The 24645-nt window shown below is 42.4% G+C and overlaps 2 protein-coding genes across 7 annotated transcripts; one reads left to right on the forward strand and one right to left on the reverse strand.

Annotated features, from left to right (window-relative positions):
* Window positions 1-2819: 2819 nt before the first annotated feature.
* On the forward strand, window positions 2820-6668 carry smim29 (small integral membrane protein 29). Its single transcript, XM_031845649.1, has 5 exons — window positions 2820-2920; window positions 3394-3730; window positions 3873-3898; window positions 4029-4134; window positions 5157-6668. Exons 2-5 carry the CDS (start codon window positions 3623-3625, stop codon window positions 5223-5225), a joined length of 309 nt encoding a protein of 102 aa, XP_031701509.1. The 5' UTR covers window positions 2820-2920; window positions 3394-3622; the 3' UTR covers window positions 5226-6668.
* Window positions 6262-13200, reverse strand: hmga1a (high mobility group AT-hook 1a). Of its 6 annotated transcripts, none has more exons than XM_031845646.1 (5): window positions 13138-13200; window positions 12018-12136; window positions 10997-11077; window positions 9568-9627; window positions 6262-8859 (listed from the first exon to the last, which is right to left on the reverse strand). In XM_031845646.1, exons 2-5 carry the CDS (start codon window positions 12114-12116, stop codon window positions 8785-8787), a joined length of 315 nt encoding a protein of 104 aa, XP_031701506.1. In that variant the 5' UTR covers window positions 12117-12136; window positions 13138-13200; the 3' UTR covers window positions 6262-8784. The 6 variants fall into 6 exon arrangements, with proteins under 6 accessions (XP_031701506.1, XP_031701505.1, XP_031701504.1 ...); XM_031845645.1 differs by lacking the exon at window positions 13138-13200 and adding an exon at window positions 12854-12979; XM_031845644.1 differs by lacking the exon at window positions 13138-13200 and adding an exon at window positions 12234-12843.
* Between the last annotated feature and the right edge of the window lie 11445 nt (window positions 13201-24645).

The raw sequence follows: 24645 nt of genomic DNA on the forward strand, positions 1-24645 counted from the left end.
ACATTTTTACAATGTCTTTTTTTTTTTTTTTTAAATCAGCCCTACTGAGCTTTTTAGCCTCTTTTATTAATTTTGGTTGTACGTCAATTTCACGCTCATCAACCAGCATCCAGCATTTAGATTTATTTAGACGCGTAAATAGGCTAATATGTTAGCCGTATTGAGAGAGAGAGACAAGATTGTTATCAACCAGAAAGCTGGAGTCAGGGCGTGTAAGGTCAGACTTTAAAACTGTTGACGCCAGCATCTCCTCTGCATGAGACTGCTGGAATTTTTTTCGCATGTGGAATCAATGTGAGAAATGTTAGGTAGTGGATCCTATAGGCTGACGCAGGCACACCCTTGCCCTCAAAAAGATAATGTCATTGCTTCCCTCTGGTCTAGAGAGGATTGTATGGACCAACAATGACTCTGTGTGTGTGTGTGTGTGTGTGTGTGTGTGTGTGTTTGTGTAGTCCCCAGGCTGTGCAGAACAACATGACCAACCCTCCGATGGCTGAGGATGATAGAGACCACATATTGGGAACTGTCAACAACATCAATTATGACAGTGGTCTTGTATTGGAGTCCATCAGTGATCGGGTCAAAACGAGCTCATTTGTGGACTGGGACAGTGTCGAAGTTCCCGACTCCTCCAGCAGTATAAACTCCTCGCACATGATTGGTAGGAAACTGTCCACCACTCCTCCACATCTCCAGTTATTCCTTCGAAGTTGATCAAAGCACTTTTATTTCATTTTAATTTGCAGAGGTCTGTGACCCCAAGAGGAAGAAAAAGAAGAAAGGAGTCCGAGGATTCTTCTCCATCTTGATGAGGATTATTTTCTGCTGCTTCTGTGTGTCTGTGGACACCGATGAGTGAAGTGGTCTGTGAACGTTTTGTGGTAAAAGTCAAGCTCTGTCAAGCTCAGTTCAACCTCATCAGTTTCCATTGCACTAAATTGTTCTTGGATGTTCAAAAGTCCATCAAGTTCTCAGGACTTTTCCAGACAGAAACAGCTAATAAAACAAATTTCCGTTGTTATTACTACGTTGTTTTGTTTCTCTTAAACATGTCCTCCTCTGATCTACTGACAGTCGTGTTTTCTGACATTTAGACTGATTCAATAAAGCTACTTTTGGGCGATTCCATGCTGCTGTTTCACACCTTCAATTTCATCTCAAACTACAAACTGCATATTAAAAACAATGATAAGAAATCCAGACAGCAAAGATGCTGTGATTTCAGCTGTGAATATTCCAGTATGTGGTGCATTTGAGGTCAAATGGCCTTTCCAAACAAGTAACAACGAGTCTGATGCATCCTTCAGACTCAAACTATACATTTGTTTTTTGTCCCACAAGAGGTAAGGATCCCAGAATGAAATAGTTATGCCTCTTCCTTTTTCATTCATCCAGCAATGGTGTTTTCTCATACATAAATCATTTAGTGACATCCCTCATATTAATAAGAGTCACCGACCAGTAAGCTCAGTTCTGACCTGCCTTCCTTTTATGCTGGAGAGCTTTAGAGAGTATTTAAAACTTTTGAAAAGACAGGAGATAGATTCATCTTACCTGGATGGATGGGTGTGACATGGTTAATTACGGTAGCCTCATGGAGTCCCTTTCGTTTTGGAATTTTCTTCCAGGATTTTGGAGGGCTGTTGAGAAAAAAAAATAAACATGGAATTAACGGTTTTAAATGGGACCAGAAAGTCCTGGTTTGCCCTCTAACTCCTGCTTCTCTTTGTCAACAATGGGGTAAATAACACAATTTACATAATACTATTTGCTGCAAGCTACTAAACTCGCCTATTTAATGGCTGTCCGTTTGGGTAGCTCTGTTTGCCCAGCTCATGGGAGGCAAAGAGACGGTTTCTCTCACAACCTCACAGTTAGTCTGGTTTTTTTTACCTGCAGTAGGCTACACTCCAAAAGTTTGTATATTTTTTTCAACAGCGGTTTAGTTTGACGTGATGGCTACCGAGATGTTTAATCTCAAATGATTCCCCAAGAGGTAAACATTCAAATCGGTGCTTGAAGACAGTTAACGACAATCCACTTATTTCGCAGAGGAAAGGTTTTCGCCAATTACGAGGCAATGACGATAGGAGTGCTCGGCAAACAGCCAATCAAATTGCAGGAGGACAGCACTCAGTCTTGAGCATGCGCAGACGGATTTACCACAGATGGGCACTTAACGTTGCATCTGCCTGCTCCTACTCTGTAGCAAGTAAAATTAAAACACCATATTAACTAACTTAACTAACATGTACAGCCAATGATCTTACATTTTGGTGATGATAATAACAGCAGCAGCCCTGGATTATTTTATGTCATGCATGCATTTGTCAAGAATTATAGGAATTTCTAAATTACTCCAGCAGATGTGACTTTACACGTTGCCCCTATGCACCATACATTACATGAGATGATTTACAGATGTTTGACCAACACACAACATGGTGTGTTGAGCATTTTATAAACACCACAAAATGTGATGTGTTCCAATGTGAAAGAATATTACAGTCCCAGTTCTTCTTTAGCACGTGAGTAAATAACTTAAATTGTTTCAGTGTAACTCAGTTGCTATATCAACAAACTAAGATGCTGTGATGATAGCAGATCCTGTTATTTTTGGGATGCTTGCTCCAGATGTGGTTCAAAAGGATTTGGAATTCCCCACGACACTAAATGCACGACGTGAGTGGGACTAAAATTGCATGCAAATTAAATAATAAACACATGTAGAGGGGAAGCCTTGTTTGACATAGAATTCGTGAAATTATGTGTGGTCATGGTGCTTTTATTGTGACAGATTCAGACCGGAAGTGCTGCCGTCGGTGCCACGCGATTAACCTGCTAACGGAAGACAGCTGCCTGCGTACCACAAACACATCATAACGTCTCTCAAAAGAGAGGTTTTCCACACCGCACAGTGAGTGACAATTTACTCAAATTGATCTAATACGATAAACAGGTCTTTTGAAGCTCGTTAGACATAAACCTCGTCTCGCGGAGGGGCTTGTTTCTGCTTGTTTGTGCAATAAATCAACTTGTCATTGGTACCTGTGTCATCTAACGGTTACAGGAGCAGCTAACGGTAACCGTTTGCGATGATTATTACGTTAATAGGTGTATAGCATTGAATACAGTAAAAGGGTAGCCGTTAGGTCAATGCGGGGCTTTTAAAAGGGAAAGTTCATTGACAGCAGTGGTTGTATTTCCGTATGCTACTTTTACGGTTCTTGCTAGTAAGACATTAAGTGTTTATACTGTATTGAATTGGCCAATTTGAATGCGCAAAGCCTTTTCTTAGTTGTGCCTATTTGGAGAAAAAAAAGTCTTTACTAACGTTACTTCCTTGATATGCTCGTGTGCAAATTATTTTCATTCCGTGCCCCTCGTTAGATTCGTCGCCGATTAGGAAGGGCAGTGATACCACGTGGGAGTCACATGAACGACGAGGATGAGGCATGAACAACAAGGGGGCCGCTTCAGGAAAGAGCCGCTGCACACTGTCCGACACAGGGAGGGGGTTCGCTGCTTGTAGAGGCCCTGCACACTGTCCGACACAGGGAGGGTGTTTGTAGAGGCCCTGCACGAGCAGCCCCCCCCCCTCTTCTCCTGATCATATGCAATGAACAGCACCACTGAGCCCCCTGCCATCATAGATGGAGATGTGGCAGTCAGCTATGTGTTGGTGCCATTTTTCCTCATCACCATTATTGGAATAGCTGCAGCTGTGGTAAGTTGCACGTTGAGTTGGACCCACGCAAAGTTAACTTGCTGGAAAGCGTGTATACGTGCTGCAAAGTTGAACGTAGGCAAAATTAAAAGGCACCGTCATAACACAGTACATTAATACTGTTAATTCTTGTCTGTTTCAGGTCATGTATATCCGTAAGAAAAGGAGGTAGGCTTTCAATACACCTACATTGATTTCTATGGCACAATGCTTTTCTGATTAACCCGATGGCTTCGCTTCTGTGAACCAGTGGAAGTCATCAAATCGATGTTGGGATTTCTTTTGTTTCGTCCCGCAGAATCGACAGACTCCGTCATCAGCTGTTACCGGTTTACACATATGATCCATCAGAGGAGCTGAATGAAGCGGAGCAAGAGATGTTGTGGAAGGAGGAGGACACAAGGGTAGGATGCACCCTTTGCTTTTCAGAACTGTTGGAGTTTCGTGTTCTCTGGGACATTTTTCTGAACGCGAGTGGGACGAGTCATTGGGAAATTGCATCTAAGTCGGGATCATTACTTAGAAAATGTAGTTACAAGTTATTATTTCTAAATGTAGAGGGTTAGGATTAAGCATGTCGGATCTAAACACAACTGATATTTCCACAAAAGACATGGTCGCCTGGTTCTCTCCAGTGAGTGTGTTTCTTTAAACTGTGTGGTTGTCGTTTATTGTGGCATAGCAGCACATCAGTTCCTCATTTGGTCAGTCACTTCCTCCCCCACATAGAAACCTGGCTGCAAGAAGTACAATAGAAAGTATAGTGATAGTAGCGGTTGTAGTAATATAGTAGAAAAGTCGCACTTCTCGTTTTGTTTGCAAGCCTCAAATCCCTCACAATATCTGTCGGTGGCTCGTTTTAGTTTCTCCCAAACTTATTTCCTAGAATCAATGTTTATGTTCGGTTAACAGTAGTTACTAAAACCAAATCTATCAGTCTGAAGTTCCTCTGATACTCCTGGTGGTATAAATGCTCTAGTTTAGAAATGGAAGAAATAGAAATAGCTGGTTATAGATAGAATAACACTACAGACGTGAAATGATTGACCTGGTTAACTCAAGTCAAAAATAATGCACCGAGCCATGAGAAACACTAGGTGGCAGTGTTGCCCACGGGTAAAGTTGTTCACTAAGTTTTACTCCACAATTGTTGTAATATTAAAAAGGGAAGAACAATACCATCAAATACAGTTATGTATTAGTTAAAGAGGCTACTATTGTTATTATGTCCTTAAAGGGTCTGTTCACCCAAATCACGCAACATTTGGTCACTTGCATAATCGTCATTGCTTGACACCACTCGGTAGGTGACAGTCTTGTTCTTTTGCGTGTGATTCGGTTGAACCGACCCTTTTATCACAGTAACAACAGTTTACATATCCTCATTACAAATAATGTTGTAAAGATGAACGTTTTATGTCCTCAGATTGTACAAGGCTGGGCCAGAAGTTATCAGCAGCGACGCCCTCTTCTGACCAAAGATGTCAATGCATGATGGCGGTAAACCACGGCACAGAACATTTTCAGTGTGGAGACAAGCTTCAGCCATGTTCTTGAAGTCATGCACAAGACAATCTTTTTGTCTGATTTATCTTCGCCACCGTTTGCCGTTATCCATCCTGTTTTATGTACAGACCGAGTGTTCATTTCTGTGGTTCCAATCCTGTAACAGACACGGTGCCATTAATTAATTTATTTGAAAATATTTATTCAAACCTTTTTTTTTTTTTTTTTACTGCGGTATTCACTGATATGACTCAAAGTTAAGCGATGTGTAGTCTTTCTAAAGATGAAGGCTCCTGTGGGTTTACTCTGCTGTTTACATGCATACTGTTGGAGTGGGTGGCATGTGGGAGGCGGTTATGTTCCTGTGGGTTGCAGTAGACATTTGCACTGACTTTAATTTGGGGGCAGTGTTGACGGTGTGGTGAGCGTCTGAATGTTCTGCACTAGTTTAAAGTCATCACTCTTGCAGTAAGAAGTTTGGATAGGTTGTTGTGAAGAGGTTGTTTGCAGTGCAGTAAAAACCAATATGGCTTTTTTGGTTAAATGTTTTCAGTTTTCGGGTTGCATTTGTTGACATAAAGCACTATTAGTATGACTTTTAAATTCAAATAAAGAGAGATTTATGAGATAGTTTAGCTAGGTTGGGTGACCAGTTTCATTTTGAGTCCAAAATTGAAACGTGCCCTTTTTGGTTTTAATTTCCTCCCCCACGCCCCGGATCTTTCTTTGGTTTAGCCAAATCCTATGACTCTTATCAATGGCATGGTTTAATAACACCAACCCCCTCACATCCAAAAAATGAGCTGTGACTCGTGCCCTGAATATGTCCTGTCTAATGGCATGGCACCAACATAAATGTACCTCCAGCTGAGGATGAATGCCAAAGGTCTGACTGTACCAAGCACTCAGGAAACCTCGCTCGCTGTTTCTTTTCTGGACGAATTGTAACCTTCATTTGCCTTTGCAGTCGGGAATGTAATCTTAACACAATGTGTTCTTTAAGGGGAACATTTATTGGTTAGGATTATAAATGTCTTGGACAGATGATGCCTGGACTTGATGTTATGCGTCACATCTAGATGTTTCAGAATGAGAGCGTTTTTATAGATTGTTTCACTTGTGATTTGGGATAAAAACATTTTTATCGCTGAACATGTTCCTCCGTGCTCCCCGGTCATCTTTACAACTCACTGTTCATTTTATATGAATTATCTGAAGACTATATTTTGTGTTAAAAGACAAATTAATTTGTGAAATAGGTTTGTCACAATTGAAACTATATTAATATCCAATCATTACATTGGTTTGCACTGGTATAACAGAGTTCGGGTTGCACGTGAAAAGTCAATGAACTACTGATGTAAATGTGAATTTGGCAGCACTGTAAAAGTTTCACCGTCATTTAAATATGAATAAATTGATACGACTCGTCTTTATGCTCATTGTCATCTGCATCTCAATTAGTCTGTATGGTATCAAGGACTACGATGCACACCTGCAAGTCTAGTGGGGTGTTGGGTGGAAAAACTGGATGCATGACAAACATTGACAAAGAAAAAAATCTTTATTGACCATTTCTGATACAAATTGTTGTAGGGCACCATAGAAATATAGACATTGTACATTTATATACGGTGTACATTAAAAAGAATGATCCCATCCTATTGACAGTATATAAATGAACGGATGTTGGCATGTAAAAATGATACCGATATTGTCCAGAGTAGTTTGAGGATGTTGGGAAAGATACGTGAAACGACCGTTGTATGAGTACGGCCGCCGTGTGGCGAACACACGGCGGCCGACGGGACAGTTAAGTGGAAAAAGAGAGGCCAGTCCATCACAAACATTAGTCCATGAACATCTGAACCAAACATTTCAGTGCACCAGAAGAATAAAAACACACCTGCTAGTCTACCACAGTCAGCGAACACAGTTGTCAAGCTGACAGGTCTCCCTGACTTGCTTCACACATTAACCGGTCTGCGAGCTCCGGTTATGAACGAGCCACGACGTGCTGCGTGTGAGCACACAATCACAACATTTGACATCTTGGATATACCATGACAGGTTAAAATAAAAATAAAAACCTTTGTAATAACAATTTTCTAACTCATGCCAGAGGTTACATTAAAAAAACCCCAGTTAAATGCAATTACACTGTAAAGTAAGCCATTGAGTGAGGTATGAAATTCCAGGCCTTGTATCGCCTGTTTGCAGTTTTCCGGGTTCGTAACTGAGGTTGTAGCAGCTTAGGTGTGTGGAAAAAACCCAGTTAAGAGGACTGTGACTGCAGGTTCCCTGACACTTAGAAATACACAAACTTTTTTTTTTTTCTCTTCTTGTAGCAGACAGCGAACAACACACATCTTCAAAAGACTATTTAAGTAGATTACTGTTCTAGGTGATGACAGAAGGACCGAGCTAGGCGAAGCAGTGAGCTCGATGGAATGAAAAACATACTTGCAGCCCTGTTGGATAGTAAATGCCACCAACTATCCTCCATTACAATCAAACTCCTGGTTTGACCAATTGCAATTTGCCTTGCGAGTGATTGGGTGAGCGCATGGAAACCGAGGACCACGTGAAGACAAAGACACCATGTTGAGGACAAAGACGCCGATGTGACGGCATTCGTAAAAAGCTCCCTGAAGAAATGACACTGATGCTCTCTGCCTACCATCCTTAAAAACACATACCAAAAAAAAAAAAAAAGATTTGAGTTTTATTGAAAAGCAGCACACTCATGTTTGTTTAAATGGTATGTAACCCGAAGGAACAAAAACAGTAAGTAATCAGACTAACAATACACGTTACATCTCCCAACTACACGCAGAGGACCTTGAAGGAAGTTCGAGAAGCGTAACGAGACCTGAACTGTCCGACAGGATGTGGGTAAAAGGTGGTGAAGAGGATTCTGCTCTACTGGTGGGATGGGGCAAAATCAGTTAATGCAGATTTTGTTTTTTTAAAAAGCAGGAAAAATACACCCTACCGCCTGTTATCTCATCTTAAACGCTGAAGTTCAACTCCATCTATAATACGATGCAAAGGATAGGTTAACCACTTCACACGGAACACACACACACAAAAAAAAAAAAAAAAAAAAAGTTTAGGTAAAATTCACCTTTGTCCAGTACAAAACATGGAGGAAAGAAATCTATATGCCCTACCATCTCAGATGCAGGTTCAACAAATAAGTAACATTAAGCAGAGGAAATGTCCTACAAACCATCTTTAGGGGGAAAAACTGAAATGTCCATGCTCCTCTGAGCACACCTTTGTCCAGTATAAAAGACTCGTGATAACATGACGTGTTGAGAAAAGGACCGTTACCTTTCATGTAATTCTTAGATCTATGCTTGAGCAAAAGGTCCATCGTTCTATCCAGTGCGGCTGCATGATATTTGTACTGTGTTTAACCCTCCTTTTGGCAAAGAGGGCTTTGTCGTGAACAGTGGTCATGTGGTGGCACCTGGTGTTGGAGATACAGCCCAGTTCTGGTTAACAGTAAGTCAGTATGTTGAGTGAGGTAGCATGCGTTGTAATTACTGGTCTTCTTCATCTTCCTCCTCCTCCTCCTCCTCCTCAGATGATTCCTGGGATGCTTTTTCTTCCTTCTCCTGGGACAGGAAGAAAAGAAAAAAAAAAAAAAAAAAAAGCATGTTTTTACTTGTAATAAACACCACCCTTAAAAACAAAAATGTTATTATAAATCTCTCTGATAAACCACTATGGCATGAAGAAGACCCAGGGGAAGAGTGAGCCATCTGTAGTGAAATGTGATTCATAAGAGCGGTGAGTCACAATGAGGCATCCTGTTTTTGCTCCCTTGCTTTTCCTGCTCACACTCACTGCTGCCCAAGATGTTCATTCATAAAAATGAAGAGGGTAACTTCGGGTCATTCCTCTCTGTGACTAATTCAATCCAGGCTTGTTCCAACAGTACGCCCCGACCACTCATGCACATGACACAATGCTACTAGAGTGCACATTTCTTCCTCCATTAAAAAAAAAACAAAAAAAAAAAACACGCTGCACATGTTATGGCAACTCATTTTTGCAGTTACAAAAAAGAAGAAAACTCAACATTTGGACGAGGAACACTTTTTTTAAAGATTCAGAGCTGCTCCAAAATGAACAAACTCCATAACACAAATAGCTGATGAGTAAAAAATGACTCATCGGAGAGGAAGGATGCAGGCAGGGGAATTAGGAAAATGCAATTTTCACCCTGCAGACAGTCATTCCAAGCATAATTCAATCCGGGGCTGAATGGTTTAAAACAAAAGCAAGCCCTGATGTCGAACTGTTCGTCAGAGGACTCTTACCTCCTTCTTAGGTCTCCCTCTGCGTTTCCCCCCCACAGCCGGGGCTGGTGCTGCCGCCTTCTGCGAGGAGAAGAAGAGTGCACGTTTAACAGAGCGCCATCTAGTGGGCCTGCAAGAGCCGCTGCCAAATAGTTAGATAACAGTTCAAAACTTTTTTATTTAGCAATTTACAAAGCTTTTTACATCTAAATGTGCTGAAGAATTCATGAGTAGAGTTAATCAAACCTTCAATGAGCAGTTATGTTCAACTATCACCAAGTCGCACCAGGTAGAGACAAACCTTTGTTGTTACCGTTAGCTAGCATTGCAGATGCAGCGACGCTTTCTCAAACAAACTTATGGGCAAAAACCCTGTGCCAAAGCTCTCAAGACTGTTGAGAAAATATACGACTACATTAATCATAATGGCAGGCAGTGATAAGTACGGGTAAGCAGATTATTTATTTTAGCCATTTCAGCTGACATTAAGCATATTTACTGCCCAGTTTATTTTCTCTGCTTGTTGCGCCATGTCGTGTTTTCTCCCTCTCATTTACTGGCTACGGTGGTCCTTGGAAAACAGTCAAGAAGTGGGCCTTAAGTTACTAAAGGTTGAGGAACCCCTTGGTATAAACAAGCAAAATCTTCCACAGAGCTCTGCTGCCGGCTGCCTGCAGATGGCAGTCGTACCTCTGCAGTGAGACGGATAGAAAAGGGGGGCATTGAGTTCATTGGCTATTATCTGGAAGGCCGACAGGAACTGCACACAGGGCACTCCAGTTCGCCGGCCACCTGGTCTGAGGCTCAGAGACAGCTGGTGAGACGGAGCGGAGACACAAGCCCTCTGCAGGCTAAACCTATATCATACATGTATACGTGTCTCTCTCCCTTTCCCATACATAGCAGTGAAGACTGAGCACACGGGGGAGCTGGAGGGTTGGGGCGGGGGAGAGAGAGAGAGAAGAAAAAAAAAAAAAAAAAAAAAAAAATCAGTTGTTGCTATGGAGACGACGGGCAGAGAAGAACTAGGGCTGTGTGCTGGGTGGAGGCGGAGGGGTGCTTAGTGTCAGCTCGGAAACAGGCTTGCGGCCTCTGCACCTGCACCAAACTCTGCATGACAAGCTGCAGGAAGCTGGAGGACAGGAAGTACAGGGTAGAGCATCACTTAAAAATAAAAAAAGTAAGGCAGTAAACCAAGGTCCTTACAATGGGAAACCCAAGCCAGGCTATTTCTGACACCAGGAGAGGGGGGGGCAGCTACATTGCAGCCAACCGATATATCACAAGTAACAGCAGGACGTCTTTTTTTTAAAGAGGATGGGGTTAGCTAGTGTTAAAGCGGTCCATCAACAAAGAGGAATCAAGGGTTATAAGAGGGAAGTGGTCGTGAAGCTGTGCCTGCCGTTACGGGTCAGGATGCTGAAATCACAACATGGCGGGATTGACTTACTTTGCCCTTGGTGGCCGTCTTGTTTTTGCTGCCCTTCGGCCGTCCTCTGGACCTCTTGGGAGCCGGGGAGCCGCTTGGTTCCTGACAATCACGACGGTGAAAATAGTTAGCATGCCGCAAAAGTATCAGCGTACGGCAAAACATCAGATAACATTTTACAGTTACATGCAATACTCACAGACGTAAAGTTAAACTTTGACAGGTGCTCAGAGCTGCATGAGAACCACAGAAACAAACTATGTAAACTGTTATCAACTAAAGTGTTCATGAAGACAAACACTGGTTGATAAATAGTAAACTCTGACTAAAACAACTACACTGAGGTGCAGAAAGGGGAATATCCAAGTTACCACTGAGCTAGGAGGAGGGGGGGGATTACCATCGACTCCAAAATGAAAGGTAAATTCAGAGCCTTGATCATGTGATCATGTGTGGCTGCAAGCCGTGTCATGGCGGACCGCTCTCCTGTTGAAGGAGTGTTTACAACTGCAGCTCATAGCAACCGAGCAATTCAATACTGAAACGGCACCTCGCTGAGTGACAGCTGTATGAGCCATTCTGCTGTCATCCATTACATGACAGGCAGAGGGGAGTCATAGGGGGAGGGGGCGGGGGGGTGAAACCTGGTTTAAAGGTGTTGGGTTACCGGTTGCTTACAAACCTGTCAAGACACACAGGAAGTTTGGTGTCGACTTCTATGCTTACGACGACATGGGGGTGAGCAAATGGTCACTCGCTGCAGCCCATATCGTGATTCAGTGTGGCTCAGTGGAAAAGCAAGGGGGCTTATGTCACGGATATGCACGAGCACCTCACCTGCAACAACATCTACCTGAGCACTAAATGGAACAGATGTGACCGGAGGACTTGTTTTTGTTTCCTGGTTTTTAAAAAAAACACCAACTCCTTTCCGGCTCTTCGTGCACACGCCCACCTTTTGTTGCGTTTCAGGTCGCAGACACTCGTGAAACACAAACCGGATGCAATGACCCACTTTAATACATAAATTGGCACTACTTACGTCAGAGGTCTTTACTTGGGGCTGCTTGCGGGGTCTTCCACGCCCCCTCTTCTCTGTTGCCTCCTTCTCTTTCGGCGAGACTGTCCCCTTGTCGCTCATATTTCCTCAGCTCTTCAGACCTAGGAAGTAAATCACACGGGTCAGGCCTGCAGCAGCACGACACGGCGTCAAGTTCTCACAGGAAAAAAAATACAGGGGGCTGTTAAACTCACTGACCGCAACAACAAACCCAAAAAAAAAAAATGAGCGGACTGACCGCACAACGGTAACGCGTTTAACTCAGATTAATCCGCGCTTATTTCCAGGGCTATTTCTGTCTCATGTGTGCGCCTTCACGCAGCGGACGGTGCCACACAAACAAGGGATTGACTCCGTCGGCGGTCGCACAAATCTGCAGAAAGACGGCTGAACCCGCTGCTCCTTCCCCGCACACCGACCATGTTTAGAGCCCCCTCCCCTTTGCTGTAGTTGTTGTGTGCTGTGGTCGGCCTCTGCGCGTGGAACTATCTCGCAGCGTGTATGCACGCCGGAGACACACACACAAACACCGACCCATACAATGACTGGTGTGTGTGTGTGTGTGTGTGCTCGGGGAAGAGACTTCCAGGTAAAACCGAGCCTGCATGGACACGTTAAGAAAAAAAATTATTATATAAATATATACAACCGAGCGAGGTGCGTTGGGTTAGTTGGCGGCGGTAACAGCCCGGACCCTCAACAAAAGGCGGCTTCACGTTTAAAGCATGCAACCCCACCTCGAGCTCCAGCGCTGTAAAATGTAATAAAATCCGGTTCTTGTTTCTATCGAGCATGCAAAAAAAAATAAAAAATCTCACCGGCTATGCGGCTGCGTTTCTTGCACTCACCTATCGCTCGGCTGTAATCGCTGCTCTGAATTTAAGACCTAATGTTTCCTTTAAGCCTGGCTGGTTGTACCCGGTTAAAAAGCCTTGAACGGCTCTATAGGCTACAGCTTTTATTCGTCAGACGACGCACAGCCCGCCCCTTTAGAAATCCCAGAGCGTGCAGGGTTAAATAAGGACCCCGCTTTGAATTAAAGAAGAGGACGGGGTTGATTTTTTTATTTTTTTTTGAACTAAATCAGCTTGAAAATTCTTACCAGCAGGTTGAGAAGTTTGTTCCTACGACGTCCTATAAATAGCACGTGTGTCTTGTCTCCAGCAGATAACGAAAAAAGGCGGCAGGCAGGAGGGGTTTTGAGGCAATTTAAAGAGCCGCCCTCATGGGAGGGCGGATATTTGATAAATGGGCCACCAACAGTGGAGGAGCCAGGAGGACATCCTTCTTATTCCACAAGTTTGATAACAAAATACCAAAAAGCACGTGTTTAAGTGGCAGAATATACTTTCTGCTATGCAAGGAATGATTACAATGGTCACTTATTGTATGTAGGCTATGTGCTCAACAGTACATACCAGAGTCTCCACAGCGATGGTGAGTGAACTATGACCCCCCCAATGTAAACACAAGCCGGTTTTAAACTCAGAGTGGCATTTCTTGTTATTTTCCTCTTAAAGCCAGCGGTGGAAGACACATTCAGATCCTTGAGTAAAAGCAACACCCCAATTTAAAACTTCTCCAATGCAAAACAGGCGTGTCTAAAATGTTAAGTAAATGTAGGCAAGTGGGCTATATGTAAGTCAGCAGAAATGTACTTTTCAGTATCAAAGTAAGAAGTATCTGTAAGTACGTATTTCCCTCTGAAATGTAGTGGAGTAGAAGTAGGCCTATAAGGTGTCATAGATCGCTCTTGTGCTATTTTAAGGTGTTTTATTGGTTGTTTTATAGGATTGAATCTTCTATTTGACTGTTTTAAATGTTATTCATGATTTCTTAATCGCATATCTGGCTTTTGATACACATTTTTGTTTTGGATTTGTAAATAGTTTATCCACCCTTTCAACCTGCCCAACCCCCTGCACAAAAACAACACACACTACAGAAGAATATATATTTTGATGCATGATGTGTTTTTGTTTTTCACTATTTTTGTTGCCACTTTTTAATCTCAATGAGTCTTTCAAAGTAAACTCAACAACCTTTTAAAAGGTCTCAGTCAAAGTTACTGACTTAAAAAACGTGTGATGTATTTTCAATACTCTGAACGATTGACAGACGGGGATAGTGTTCAAATATTTTTGGGAAAAAATGAAAATACACAAACTAAAAGAGCACTAAAGCCTATACTCCTCTGTTCTTTGCTTAGTGTTCAATTCAAATGAAGTAAATGTTATTTCAGTAAAACTTCATACAAATCCACAACAAATGAAGCCGCTTGATTACACGCCAACGGTGTGTTACCATAAAGTTATTTCCTGAGTATAAGTGAGTTTATGTGCCCCGACTCTAAAGGACATCATTTGTTTTTGGGGCGACTGTGGCTAAGTGGATAGCAGGGCCGTCGCATGTGGATGTGTCCTTGAGCAAGACACTTAACCCCAAAATTGCTCCCGTAGCTGTGCCTACGGTGTAGAAATGTGATAAAATCTGAATTGTAAGTCGCTTTGGATAAATGACTGTAATGTAATGTTCCTCTGGGGTCAAGTGATGAGTAAAATAAACTACCTCTTTCATTGCCCTCATGTTATTCCCACTCGGAGTTGTGACCGCTTTGCATGTAAAACGGGTCCGATGTCTATTGCATGGCTGTGGGGGATACAGAGGAGACATGGTGAAGGTACAGATGCTCCGAACTGTTCTCTAATCAAACTGCCTACTGGTACTTTCACACCACGGTTTCTGATGTAAATAAACTGCCCATCTGGAGTCGATGGCACCTCTACTATGCAATTGAAAACAGATACCGAGAATGTATAGTGACCTGAGAGTGGTCCAAAAAGTTTATCATCATCTGTGCGTATTTCACTTCTCCATCCGTTGTGTCAGGACTTTAAATAACTTGTAAACAAAAACATTCAATCAGCCCAAAGCCTTTGCTCATCTGCAGACAGATATCAATATACTGTACGCACATGACGAGAGGGAGTGGGAGCTTAATGAAAAGCGGATAGCATGGGGTAAGAATGGAGAGCGCGCTTTTCTCAATGAGTCCAATGTTCTGCTCAGCATGTGCTCGCCTTGCATGCCACCCCCTCCCTCCCCATTTCTCACTCTATTCACTTCCTTCATCTCTATCTTCCACAACTACTTCAGCCCCATCCCCCACACCCTCACACATCTCTGCCATACCAAGCCCCTCGGAGCGGGGATGGGGACAGGGAAATAGGTCCACTCTGTGTGTGTGTGTGAGGAATGTTGTCCGTCTCAACCATTGGCACCACCTGGAGACCAATGTGGGGACTTGACAATGTGGTTGATATTAGCTTTTTGTTGCATAATCAGTGCACTGAAACTTATAACGAAGCAGCATTTCTCATCATTTTATATATTTTCTTCATTCTAATGATCGACAATGAGCAAACGCTGCAAATAACTGTTTATTATCACTGTACAGATACAGGACATGTCAGCAATTTGAGTACAGTACAGTTTTGTCTGTCACTCTCAAGGACAGAAATGATAGGACGGAATGGAACGTCTTAGAAAAATGGTCGTCTTATTTTACGTGTGTAATCAGGTCAACATTTTCATGGAATTCCACTCTCAATCAATACTGCAACTGCTTGTCCACTAGTCACTTTGGCTCTTGGATTTTGAGTAGTGAGATTTAATCTGAGATCAGTTATATCAGGATTACCAAACAGTTTGACATCAGTTGGTGGATTTGAACTGAGGTTACGCTAAATCAGCAAACTGCCTCTTATCACAGGCTGATTAAAAAATGTTTTCTGTAAAGGAATGACCAGATCTCCACTCGTGGCACAAGAAAACCATGGAACAAGCCGTTGATTTAAATGCTAATCAAGACTCCCAAGAGACAAACACTTCCACATCAGACGCCCTCTTCTGATACGTCTCCTGGCACGTGAACTCTGCAGCGGCTCAGGGCAGACAGAATCCTATTAACCATCAGGGGGGTCTTGGCCCACTGGCATGCTCCCCCCACCTATGTCCTCCTGCCCCCCACCCCCCCTCCAATATGCTCATCCGTCTTCCTCTCCAGCACGCTCTCCAGCTCATTCTAGTGATCCATTTTTAGGCGCTGCGTAAAACCGCAAGAGTGCTGCAGCCAAACCAACTAACAGATGTGGACAACACATCCTATTCCTGCCTGAGCCTGGGTTTCCCCCTGCTTGTGCTGCTGTTGGCCCTGGATGAGCCTGAACATGACTAACACACACATACACACACATCCTCCCTCTTTAGAGTAAAAAAAAAAAACAAAAAAAGGAAAGGAGCAGGAGTGAGAGAGGACAAATGTGGGAGCAGTTGAAAGGCAAGGTGGGCGGAGATGGGAATATTTGTGTGGGTGTCTTTTATATTTCTGCGAGGGGGCGGATGGAGGTTAGTGGGCGGGGGATGGGGCCCGGCTGATTCAGTCTGCTCATGAGTAGTATCTGACTCACACAAACAGGAAGTAGCGCGTGCTGCTTGTTTAGTGGACTGTATTTATGCGACACCCTTCGGGATAATAGGGAGCTCATACACTGCCTAATTTCACCTCCGTACGTCGGTCACTGAGTCAACGCTCCACTCTCCATTTTCAAATAGTTTCATATCCACATCCTGAGATTTTTTGGACTGAGATCTAGCGGGTGCATCAGTCATACTGTGACTCAAGCTTGTGAAATTTGTAAGGGTGAAAACAGTGCCATATTTGAAACTTCCTTTGGCAACAGCAGCCTTTACATGCCCATAGATCTCTCTCTTTTTTTAATATGTAGATATGAAAGTGTGCTTCTGCTCACGTTCTTCTTCTAACTAATTAAATCATTTTTAATAACATCCACTCCAATCAATCATGTATATTACTGTGAAGAATCATGCATACTGTGGAGCTTTTGCATAACACAATATTCAAATCATACACCATTCCCTCTTTAGTTTTATTATTAATCCCTAGAGGCAAACTCTCTTTGCTTGGTGCCGCCATAAGGAGGTCAGAGGTCAGGGTCAGCTTCAGTGCAGCATCTCTCAAGCCGACAGCAATTATTTCATGACAGATTTCTTTTTACTACAGCAGCTTTTTAATTATGTAATATTTAACATTTCAAATGTAATTTTGTTTTGCAAGTTTCATGTACTTAAGTTGAGCTATTTCGGTACTTTTAGATGTATAGTTAGTATCTGTGATCATGGTTAATAAAAGGCAGTCTGCTGTCTTTACCAATAGGTGGCAGACTCGGATTACATTTGCCAAATGACACTAAGGCCAACACCATGTAGCATCTCTGAGAAATGCCACCATCTTGTGGTGATACTTGTACATACAGAAAATATCTTCCCCTTCCCTTAAAAGACATTTCTCACTGGTTATTTACACTTCAGGGAAGTTCCATCACCGTCGACCGTGAACAGATTTCCTCTGAAGACATCCATTTCCGGTGAGGTGTTGTTGCGTTTCTGTTCATACCTCTCCACACGTCTCACCTCAGCTCTGGCTGTCAAGCGTGTCTCCTGGCAGCCAAGCATTGACAGCCAAGCACACAGTGATCATGTCCAGCAGAGGGTAGTCTTACTCTGAGAAAATCTGCTTCAGCACCTGAGTCTGAGGTGTTGCAGGTTTGCTGTCACAGAGAAAAAAAGACAATGCGGTAAACATGAGCCAATGACGCAGACATCAAGGAGCGGTTAAATCCATTCTCTCCAAACCATCAGTTGACACACCTATAAGGTTGAGGAAGAAACCCCTAAAGTGTGTTAATAGACAATTAAGGCTATTCCGAGAAACACAGTTTTGCAGGTAGCCCTCCCCCGACCCCCTCCCTCCATTTCCTCATTAGTCCACATTCTGCAGTGTGATTTAAAGCCTGTCCTCCAGAAATGGCAATGAGAGGCAGTTGAATTAAGTTACTACTTCATCCAACTGACCCTCATCAGGTCTAAATCCAACTAAGGTAGAAAGAAAGAAAGGAGCTCTGTCACCCTGACAGATGAGCGTGTATTCAGGGCGGCTGGGAGGGGTAACAGATGAGTCACCTTGGTGACAGCGCATCTGGAGTTTTAGAATTTACGCTCTCCATTCTCTGTCTTACCTGATTGATCAAAAGGGAAGGGGGCCCGCCTGCCCATTCCGGGCCTGTCAAATCCCAGCGTGGCAGCTGCAGTCCCCGGAGAAGGCGGGTAGCCCGGGCTGCATCTGTGCCGGTTACTTATGGAGGCGATCCGGGCTGAGTTTTATCACTGTTTTTTATTTCCATTGGGAACGGAGAGCAAATTCTCTCTGCTGAGCACTGATGTGATGACCACAACAAATAAGAGGCTTTACAGTTGGGGATAAAAAGGTTTACAAACTTCTCTACAAAACAGGATCCAGGTCCAGCTGCAGGGTTGAGTCTCTTTGACGTTTGTCTTATTGACTGCGATGTGACTGGCATCCCCGGGTTAGGACTATTGGAAGGAGGAGACTCTTTGAGAATATCACTAAAAACCAAGAGGAAAGGAATATGTTACCTTGTTTTTCTACACAACCTGTGCACTATAATCATAATTTACAGAGGCACACCATCGATTTCACTTCCATTAAGTCTGGGGGCTCACAAGAGACAGTTTTAAAAATGAATGATCCAAGTTGAAGCGTCAGAAAAACAGCCTGACTGACTATTCCAGAGCCACAGCAGACATTATGCAACTGTTTTTTTCCACAGACTGAGGAGTAAAATGAACGCCATGATGATTTGACACTTTAACTATATATTTAAAAGTGACTTAGCATACATTTTTTATTTAGCACCTGCATTGCCCACAATGCAACTTGACCGCCAACAGATCGGTTAGAGATTTGGGTGTGTTATGCTAGTATAGCGTCTGTAGCCTCGAACTGTTAGCATCAAGCAGAGGTCCTGTACACTCACTTCTTCCTACCTGCACACTTCCAGATTATTTTCATTTTCAGACTTGTAGTCCCCAGCTGACGCTGACTCAAGTGGCAATTTAATATACTTTGTACAGCTCCCCCTGAGGCCACAAATACAAATATAGAGGAGGAATCCCCAAGACCTATTAATAGACTTTGACATGTAAAATCTGTGGGTGCCCCTTTAAATAATACGATGCATTCATCTGGTAAACAACACATCCATTTCTTTGTTCTTTGTCAGTGTCTAGACAGGTTAGAAAAGAAAAAGGGAAGGTTTTAGATAAGCAGATTGTACTTGGAGCCTGCAATCCAGCTGTTGTAGCTGGGAAGTCTCATTGTGGTGTCTGGAGTAATATCAGTTGACAGATCCCCTCTCTGACACCAGGATGTCCGTCTCTGGCCTTGACCACATCGCGGTGTTCGGTATCCTGTGGAAGCGGGTGTCAGATTGCTGCCTATTGATGAGTGATTGGAGTTGCTGAAGATGGACTGTGGCACTGCACCCCGCGGGGGTCTAGCTGAGACGGATGGGCCCATTTGTAATGCAGAGGGGGCCCCACAGCTGCATTAACTATTTAAGTGTGGTTGTCTGAGGGTATTGGTACACCAGCAGCACTGAAACAAACTACAGCAAGAGAAAGTGTAATCGTAATGTTGATGTATGGGCGCTGATTATAGGGTCAATTCTCTCAATCTGATTATCGGTGAAATATCACATATGATTGAACAGGAGATATATTCAAACAATACAATGTAATCTGGTACTAAAATATTCTATGGTCAACATACAGTACAGTAGTTTTCATCTATGTATTTTACGATAGATGCCTGGATTTATTTAGCATTAATTACACAGTTCTTCCCTAATATAAAACGGAATGCTACACCTTTAAGAGGAAAAAACAACATTTTTCACGCACTGGTCAATTTTGAGATTTGGGGCTATTTTGCTTCCGTAATGTTTCTTCCCTTTGACTAGTTGAAAGAAAACATTTAGCAGACAACTTTTGGGGGCAGTAGTCCGTGGGGACTTGGTTTGGGAACTGGAGGGTTGCTGGTTCAAGTACCCACATTGAGCAAGGCACTGGACCCTGAAACTCCTCCCCGGGCAGCTGAATAGTAATAGCTGCTCACTGCTGCTAGTACTAAGATGGGGTAAATGCAGGCCAAATGTCCCTGTGTGCTGTGTGACAATCTCCTTTAAATCAAATCAAGGCTGATTTGATTTGAAAGCTGTTTTTCAGACTCTGAGCCAGAAATCTTCATCCAAGCAGCCCTTGCACCAAGCTTTCCTTTCTATATTCTGAAGGTGTTTATAGAGAGGTATCATTCAAAGACTGATTCATAACCTGATTAATAGAACATTTTATTCCTAAAAACATGTCTAAAATTGATTTTTTTAATGTCTGTTGACAGTATTTTCTGATGTATGCAGTGATAAAAAATATATCAAAAAGTCCCTCTGTAACACCGTTGACTCTAACATGTCAACAAAATGAAACAATAATTGGGAACCAATGCTCAGAGTTCTAGAAATCAGCACATATTTGATAACCGTAATTGCGTATTTAAACATAATTTTCAAAGTACACTAAATACAAAAAAAGTCTTAATTTAAGTAATCAACTGGGGATGTTTCATGGTGGTATCTATCAGTTAAATCTTTTACCATATTCTCCTGGGGTGAGTCTCCTGAAACACTAGCTGCATTTGAAATGAGTTTGAGGGGTTAAACCTTAATGTCAAGCGCTATTGGCTGTTGCTTTCAGTTTACTAAACGATTCAATTAGGACTCTTCACAACTGGTTACTCCGCCTGTGAACTACTTCTTTGTCTTAACACACTTTTCTCTATACTCCGTGGGACCAAATAATGTTGACCTCAGATAAAACAGGGTATAACGAAGCTTGGCACAGAGGCTCGGCTTGCCATCAAGCTTGAAATGTTATAGTTATCGCCGGCCTGCCTCTCAGCACGGCCAGTAAATGAAACAAAGACCCATGAAATGTCTGAGGGGCTTCACCTTTGGTTGGTGTTTGTTTTCATAGTGTCTGTCTCCCAACAGACACTATGAGCAAGTGCACTTGTTAAACCTTCTACAGATGGTCAATATCTTTATCTGTTCTCCTGCTCTTAGCAGTATAAGTCTTGAATAAGGAGAGAAGGGGTAAAATTGATTCCACTGTATCTTTCCTTCTCTAAATTTGGTACCCTGTAGCCCGTCTTGTAAATGTGCCCTCGGTGTCGATTGGCCTGAGGGATGGAGGAGCACGGGGAGTAGCTGGGTGCAGGAGTGAGCCATCCATCCTAGGTACCTGGGAGGAGGAGGAGGAGGGGGAGGAGGAGGAGGTGGTGCAGAGCAGTTTTCCACCTGCTGAATAAATCATCGCTTAGTCCATTCTGCAGCTGCAGTCCAATTAACCAAAGGGAACCCTGTGAATACAGTTAGGTGGTATGATTAATTACACAGTACCGACAATACACACCAAAGCTCACAACATCCAAAAGGGCAAAACATCCAGCACGGCTTTACTTTGCAGATTTTAGACTCCTTTTGAAGTGTCGTTCACTTTGAATGTACAATGTTATTATGGGAAGTTTCTGCCATTTTGCTGACACAGAGCAACTCATTATGTCTTGTATCTGTGAACTTGGTGGAATCTCTCAGACACCCACACACAAGCAAACACATACATGCATTTATTTCAGACTCGTGTGCAAAAAATTCACACTTTCACTTGATGCAAAGCTAAACACGAAGCAACTCAATGCAATTATCAGCACAGAAGATTATTTACCTCTCAGATGCATTAGAGTGTGAATGTAGCCGTGAGGCAGAGCGTTCCCGTAGTGTGGGACAAAAGCTCCTTACTTTTTATTTAGCCCAGTAGCTTTATTGTCCTGTTAGTGTCAGTCAAATCAGTAGCTCTGCATTCAGTTCTAAATACTCCCTTTTTTTGTCAAATGAATGAATATTTTACCTTTACTTTTGCTTAGTGCTACATTAACATAAGTCATTTGTACCAATTCAATCTCAACAAAGCTTTTAGTGGAGCTTTGAACTGTGTCCAATCAATTCTACTTCTTTAACCACATAGCATGATTTCAAAGGCTCGGATACTGGAGACCAATCTCGGTTATGGCCGCCCTTGTTGGCATCTGCGAGGTGGTATGCAGAAATTCACAATATCTAAATATCCGTGCTTGAACTGCCACCATGATCACCCATATGTCCTTACATCGCTTACACAAGATAACTATTGACAATGGCATAACATATGAATAAAGCTACGGTGAAGTATGGAGGGTAATAACTGCCAGAACCAGCGGTGCATTGCAGTGCATTCCTGTACTAATCAAAGTCGGGGGCGTTCTTGTCGGCTGCAATCACACCCGTCTCCTGTTGTGCTCCTAATATGGTTATTTAGGGTGCAATTATTTCCTTTTACATGGCCCGTGACAAAGCTCTTACTCTTCCTACTCCAGCTCATTTAAATAGTGCCTTTAATTGAACATAAAAAGTCAGAGGAGAATGTGGTAGGGAAAGGTTAATGGGACTGACACAAAGGGCAGACGGCAGAGGAAGTCTAGCCTTAAGTGTCACATGCTGCTTTCTTCACAGCCTATATAAGGAGCCAATTACGCCTGGTCAGTAATTAAGCCAAATCCGGCGGCCGGGCTCTGGCCTTCGCTTTCTGGGGAATTACAGCCCTCTCCAAGACAACTGCAGGTAATGACCTCCATCCTTCTATCAATGATATGCTCACACATTGACGTTTGACTGCTGCCACATCCAATAGAAAGGTCACAGAGGATGTAACAAATGAGAATAGAGGAAAGGAGAGACAAGGAAGTAATTGGAGGGTTTGGTCAAAGGGAGAAAGACTGCCCATGCAGCCATTGTGTACTCTTTGTTCATCTCCATGTTGCAGCCCAGAAGATAAACAATCAATTTCTGTTCCCGGCCTGTGTCGCTTGTTTCACTACAGCATCGGGAAAACAGGTAAACACGGATGTGACATTTCCAAACAACTTTGAAAGTTGAAAGCAACTTTTTAAGGTATTCATCAGAGAAATGCAGTGTTTGTGTGCCTTCCAGATGGTTTTTAATACGTTTGACTTTGTAATGTCTTTCATTAGAACAACAGGACAAATATAGATAACGTCTGTTTGTTTTTTTCACAGCAGAACATGTGGCAAGTAAGTTACAACAAACAGAGAATTAACATAGGAATTATATTTAATGAGGTTCAAAGTAGAGCATGTTTATTTGATTTAAACTGCAGATTCCTCTATTATTACGTTCGACCTACTGGATTTACAGTTAGTTTGCATTACTGGTGTGATTATTTATATTTATGAGCCTGGAAATGATATTGTGTTTGTTAACAGAGCCTTTACACCTTATGACCAATGACACACAGTACGCCAGAAGGTTTAAAGGAATAGTTTGTGAGTTTGATGAAAAGTCACGTTAGCAGCCACCTAGCTTAGCTTCAGTATAAAGACTGGAAACAGGGGGAAACGGTAACCTGGCTCTGTCCAAAGGTAACAAAATCCACCTTCCAACAACCAGTCAACTCTCAAATGAATGCATAATATCAAATTTTTTTTAACCCAAAGTGTAAAAACACCAAGTTCTGCTTCAGACAGAGCGGTTGTGCCAGACCTTTATGTTATTGTATGTCACCTTAAGACAGGGTCAAGGCAGGCACGGGAGAACCAGAACCAGGACTATGCAGAGCACACTGTCTGACCCAGCTGCAGTAAAATGAGAGGTTTTCTTAAGGAAATCTGGTGCACAAAAACACAACCACTGTGGTCCACAGGGACCGCCAAAGCATCACAAAATGAAAGTTCCTTGTTGAAGCTTGAATGAATATCTAGAACCATTTCTCTAAATGATTTTAATTAATAGATATATTACATTTAATCTGAGGGTATATATTACAGATATATGTAACATTCTTTAGATGCAGTAATTAATTGAGGTTTCGACAAACATTTAAGAAATCAAAGCATTTATGTTAGAGCAGAAAGAGGAGGGAGGATATCGGACAGTCTTGTCTAAAGCTCCGCTGGATTACAGCGGTGAAGACGTTTCATGAATGCACGTTTAGAATCTGTCCTGGATGCATAATAACTTGGTGTCACACAATAATAGTGCATTACAGCACATCCCTTATTGAAGCTGGAATTATTTCGTTTTACCATTAATGCTTGCAAGCTGGTGTACACAGAAATGTATCCCAGCTTCTGTTTATAATAGACAAAGAAACAGCCGGGCTAATCAGAGTTGGAAACACACACTAGCCTAAAAACAAAACACACATACATAATAAATATATCAATATATCAAGGCATATGGTGATCTGAAAGAGTCTTAATAAGCAAATCACTGTTTGATATTTCATCAGAATTACATCAAATTTGACTAATATTATATTTCACAGTTCAATTTAACAACTTTCACCTTTCTATCGCAGCATGATTTTAAAAACAGCTAATTACTTCATTAGTTTGATTGTTTTCTTGTTCACTGGAGATGAACATATACATTACAATATCCCGTGATAAATGACTTCACGAAATACTAGCAGATGCCCTGATGAAGTTTTTAAGGTTTCCATCATTTCATATATGATTCATCTGTGTCACTGTACAACTTTTAAGGACACACATTTGGAC

Source organism: Anarrhichthys ocellatus, unplaced genomic scaffold, assembly GCF_004355925.1.
Source record: "Anarrhichthys ocellatus isolate YVR2014 unplaced genomic scaffold, GSC_Weel_1.0 scaffold5, whole genome shotgun sequence".
Taxonomy (NCBI): Eukaryota; Metazoa; Chordata; class Actinopteri; order Perciformes; family Anarhichadidae; genus Anarrhichthys; species Anarrhichthys ocellatus.